The 5,068-nt window shown below is 37.9% G+C and overlaps 1 protein-coding gene across 1 annotated transcript in view; it reads right to left on the reverse strand.

The window, feature by feature from the left end:
• The window catches only part of LOC108294985 (ovostatin-like), a 78,084-nt gene that overhangs the window by 53,521 nt on the left and 19,495 nt on the right, over positions 1 to 5,068 (reverse strand). The window contains exons 5-6 of the mRNA XM_037734407.1: positions 1,259 to 1,279; positions 527 to 695 (exon numbers count right to left, since the gene is read on the reverse strand). Coding sequence (XP_037590335.1) covers positions 527 to 695; positions 1,259 to 1,279 — 190 coding nt within the window. The remainder of the gene's footprint in view (positions 1 to 526; positions 696 to 1,258; positions 1,280 to 5,068) is intronic.

Raw genomic sequence — 5,068 nt, forward strand, 5'->3', positions numbered from 1 at the left:
AAAAAAAAAAAAGAACTGGATTTTGGAATTGGATAGAAAAATGCATATTTTGAATTTCAAATTCATCACTTCTCAGGTGTTGAACTTGAGAAACTGTTTCTCAATATCTTCATCTGTAAAACGAGAATAATGACACTACGATAGAAATTTCATGAAGATTTTATGAGAAAATACAAAGGGACTAATGGCTAACATATGACTAATGACTAATGTTAATTCCATTCTTTTCGTAAAAAAGTGCTTTACATCCCAGAAACCATCATGTAAAATAGATTCCAGATACCACAAAAGGAAGATAAAATAGATCGCCTAGGTTAATGGAGAATTGCAAAAAAGACCATGGGCTGAACAAGGGGATAAAAATCAGAGTAGATGGAGAACCCTAAAATAGTAACAGAGAACAGGGAAAGAGGAAAGGAAGAGATACTCACTTAAGAATACATTATTTAATAATCCCACCCTTGCAAAATTGGAATGATTTTGTAATTTTATACCAATAGGTTACATTTTCATTGCTGTTATTTACCATATTCTTCCACAGAGAAGAAGTGATATGTTTTCTTCTCATTAAGCGTCTCCACAGTGATTTGATACTGTCCAAGGATGGGCTCTGAGATTAGCTGGAAGGAGAGTTGTAGAATACCTCCCACAGACTCCTCATTCATCCACTGTTGTATTCGATTGCCTTCTGGATCCTAAGAATAAAAAAATGTATTCTGTTTCATGCTGGATGTTTTTATTCATTACAAAGTTTTAGCAGGGTGTTTCCTACTTAGAATTCTAAACTTACTTAGGATCAAAACATGAGTGTGTTCTCACATTCCCCGAGGAGAGTTGGTTACTCTCCTCTCTGGGGTCACACAGCTGCATATTACAGCACTTAGTATATTTTAGAGCTAGCTGTGATTTTTTACATTTATTTTTTTCTGTCAATCTCTGCTTTCTTAAGGGCAAGCCATATTGTATCCCCAGTGCATAAATCATTAAGTATACATTTATACACATTCTATAACTAAGCATTAAATGAAATAAATTCATATTTGCCTATTGTCTATATTAGTGGGTGGATGCAAATATGAGTCACATGGTGGTGGGGTGGGGGGGGCAGAAACCCACTTCTGTCCTCTTGAGGCTGTCTACATGAAATAAATAATTCTGTGACAATTTAAACGGGCAATCTTCCCTATGAGCTGCCTTTTGATTTTGAGGTTTGGAGAGATGTTCAAAAAATTAGAAAACAATTCTTCAACTAGCTTACCTTAAGGGTGATCACTGGGTACTGAAATAAAAATAAAAATAATATTATTATATGAACTCAAGGGTTTTTTTTTTCTAGATGAGTGAAGAGATTAATTACAAATCTATTATTAAGCTAAGAAATATAAACACATTTAGGACAACCCAAACAAACACTGGTTTCTGACTGAAAGTTTGAATATCTATTGATTATATTGAAACTTATTTGCCTAGGTTTCAAGAATTTTCATTTACTTTTCTCTCTTTTATAACACACAGTCTGCAGTGTCAGTATGCAACCCTGGCCTTAGGTCTCTTGCACATAATCAGAATGCTCTCTTAGATGAATAATGACTTCTTTATCAACAAATTCATGGTCAGTCTTCACTCTGGCAGCTGCAACGTTCTTCACTGCTGGTTGCCTCTTTTTAAATACTCCAATTTTGATTTCTATATCTAGCACTAATTTTTTTGTCTTAGATTTTTGACCATTCCTATACTCCACCATTTCCTTATCAGACAAGTAACTAAATGTTGGCATTTGCCCAAGTTCCCCTTGCTGAGTCTTCTCTCCTTCCTTCTCCTTCTAACTCTTTATACCCTCTCAGTTCTCTCCGGTGCTTACCACTCTTCCCCTCTCTACACCTGCAGAGTCAACAGTTTGACTTTCATTTCTTAGCGCATCCTCTCAGGACCCTAAAACTAACAAGTCGAAATTAAAGACTCGTAGGCCAAAAGCCCTCATGTGAATAGGCTGATGAGAAGCTTACAAATGAGTATGTAGGGTCCTTTGCCTGTTCCCCAAGTGGCTAAGTGCTCCTTCCCACTAACTGCAGCATTTAGTCACGAATAAAACATAATGTGTCTGGAGATAGGAACATGATTCATCAACTTTGTCCGGAATTCTTAGAACTGAGAAATAAAACAGTTGAATTAAGGGCCCCATTTGTTGTTCCAAATTCATGGAATTGAATCTCAGTGAATTATTGAGATGGTATTGAAGAAAGCTACTGCTGCATCATTAACTCAAGCATTAAGAGAAGTAGAGCTTCTCATAAGATTTCCTCATGAGAAGGAAATAAAGAATATATTACCTAAAGGTGCCATGGGAACACATTAGCCATTTGGATAAGACTCTAATAATGAGAGATGAAGTTAGAGTACTGTCCCTTTCTGTTTTCTATTTGTTATACTTCCAATGCAGGTGGCTTCAACTGTGTCCAACAAATTTTTTATTACTTAATTTGTCTTGTTGTTGGTAATTTTACTGAGCTTGGTCTATTTAAAAAAACTACTGAACAAGAACCTACTAAAACCACATGTTCATTGTTCTAAGCTGCTTGATTTTTCCCCAAAAATAATTATTAAAATGAGACTGATTCTGCTCTCGTCACTAATGACTGTCTGCACTAAATTGTGTTTGAACCAGCCAAGAACCAATAATACAACGCCTTCATGTCCCCTTCTGATTCATACTATGTCTCTCTGTCCATAGACAGGGCCTCTTTTTAGCGGACAAGTAGTTCCAGGTCTTAAGATAAGTTTAAAGAAAGATTTGAAGCTTCTCGATGCAAGTAAAACTGTCTGGAAAAAAAATGTCTCAATATTCTACAAAATACTGACCTAAAGGGAGAGAAAGTTACCATCAGTAAAGAAATCGCAGAAAATGAAAGAAAAGACTGATGGGCAGAAGAAACTAGGTATATGCTTTATAGCTTGGCTCATTTGATAAAGAGCCAAGCATCATTACTATATTTTGATTATGTAGTCAAATTTATTATGAATGCCCAAACCTCACAGGCCAGTCATGCATTGAATCTATTTATTTAAATGGAATACCAAACTGGATAATGTCCAGCAATTAGAAACACTTGCTTGGAAAGATAAAACCACATAATCTCTTAGCTGCCATCATTTTTGGAAATGCTACATCAATTTCTGTCTCTATACATAAGCACATGCAGTTTGCTGTGCCATGGAAACTCCTTGCCTTAAACATTTGGTACAAATGATCTTCTTATCTATGACCCGTATTTGAAGGAACAGCTCAGTAATCCTATTGTTCTTATGCAAATGTCGTTATTACTAAAGCAGGGAGTTGGATAATCATATTTGGTCTAATTGACAATAGTAAGTAACGATGAGGGGGTGAGAACTAATAAGGGAGTTATATAATGTCGCAACTGCTGTTATTTCCAAGAAGCCCTTTACGGATTGCAGTAGAAATTCTCCATGAACCAAGGAGAACAGGAAGCACATGCTATCATATGGAAGTGATTTAGGATTTAGATTAATACAAGGTCTTTGGAGCACTAAAAATTAGATCCCTGCTCTGGGAATTAAAACTAAGCAACAATCTAGTGAATGTAGCATAACTACAGGAGACAGGGAAACGAGCTGGATTAAAAGTGATGATGTCTTAAATATGTTAAGATGAAGTACAATTTGGAGGAGGAAAAGGCAGTAATGGAGAAGCCATTTGCACAGCTTCTGTAAGCTTACAAAGCTTCTTCGTAACTGCACTTAGTTGACAGATTGACCTGTGAGACTGCAAAAGAATGCTTAGTTCTAGCAGGTTTCTAAAGTACACAAAATAAAATTTGTTAAGTATCCTGTTGTAAAGACCTCCGTTGTTCCCGGGTCATGATTCGTTGTCTTTTGACATTTTCACTATTAATCACCCTTGTTCTCAGATCGTCTCTAGCAGGATTGCGGTCTCCTGCATATGTCAGACTACCATCACCATGTTCCCGCTATGTATTTCGTTCCTTAACTGTACATCATGAAATAACTTCTCTGAATTTCCCATTAGGGAAAGTGAGGCAGAGTCACTTTCCCTAATGGGTAGCAACACTTCCCCCTTTACTATGCCGGTGTAAATAAAGGGTAATGTCTGGAAAAATTGGATGGGGTCCTGAAACACATCCCCAGTCAAGTTATTTCTTTACACACAAACTGCTCCTCTGTGACCAATTGTAACTCAAGTGCCTTCACAACATGGCACCAAGCTTCCTTTCCAAACTGTTTTCCACCATGACTTTCTATGTTTGTTTTACGTTTCAGCAAAGCTGGGTTATGACTATTCCCTAAATCCTGATTCTCTACCCACATGCCTTCACTAACAGCTTTTCTCTGCCTACATTTGATCATCTCTGTTCTCTGAGGAGTGCCTTGATTTCACCTGCCCTGTGACATCTGTATCAGGCATGGCCAGCGCTTCCCCCTTTAGATCCTTTTTTATGGCTCTTTGCAACCACCCCTGGCTCCACTGTGTTGTACTCCTAACAGCTTTCACCTCTGAATTTTTTGAGAGGCCTCTTTTGGGACCTTCTGTCAAGTTCCCAGGGGTTTGCTTCTATGTTAGGGGATACCCAGAGCCAATAACTACCCAATGCTGGAGTACAATAGCCCAGCTTTAGTTCTTAAAGTGGAACAAACTCTGAAGTGTAACGTATGCTCCAGAGCTTCCTGCCAGTCAGGCTGCAGACTTTGTCCAAAATCAATGGCACCCATGCTTGGCTGCTTCCCTCCCTTCTCCTGCTCCTCTGCACTCTCGTACTGGTTTTTCCTGGCAGCACTTCCTTAATAATTCAGTTGTCCATTTTTCCCTCTCTCAGAATCTGATTCTGGAGAAGCTGACCTAAGATAATACCTCTCCTGGTAACTCCAAATACAAAGCAGCCACAATGCTTTCATTCACTGGTTATATAATTCACTCTTTCGGTCATTATAAAATATTGTGCTTTGGCTCACTGGCTCATGCCTTTAAAGTCAGCTATTTGGGAGGCCAAGGCAGGAGTATTACTTGAGGTCAGCAGTTTGAGAATAGCCT

The sequence above is a fragment of the Cebus imitator genome, unplaced genomic scaffold (assembly GCF_001604975.1).
Source record: "Cebus imitator isolate Cc_AM_T3 unplaced genomic scaffold, Cebus_imitator-1.0 Scaffold614, whole genome shotgun sequence".
NCBI classification, from domain to species: domain Eukaryota; kingdom Metazoa; phylum Chordata; class Mammalia; order Primates; family Cebidae; genus Cebus; species Cebus imitator.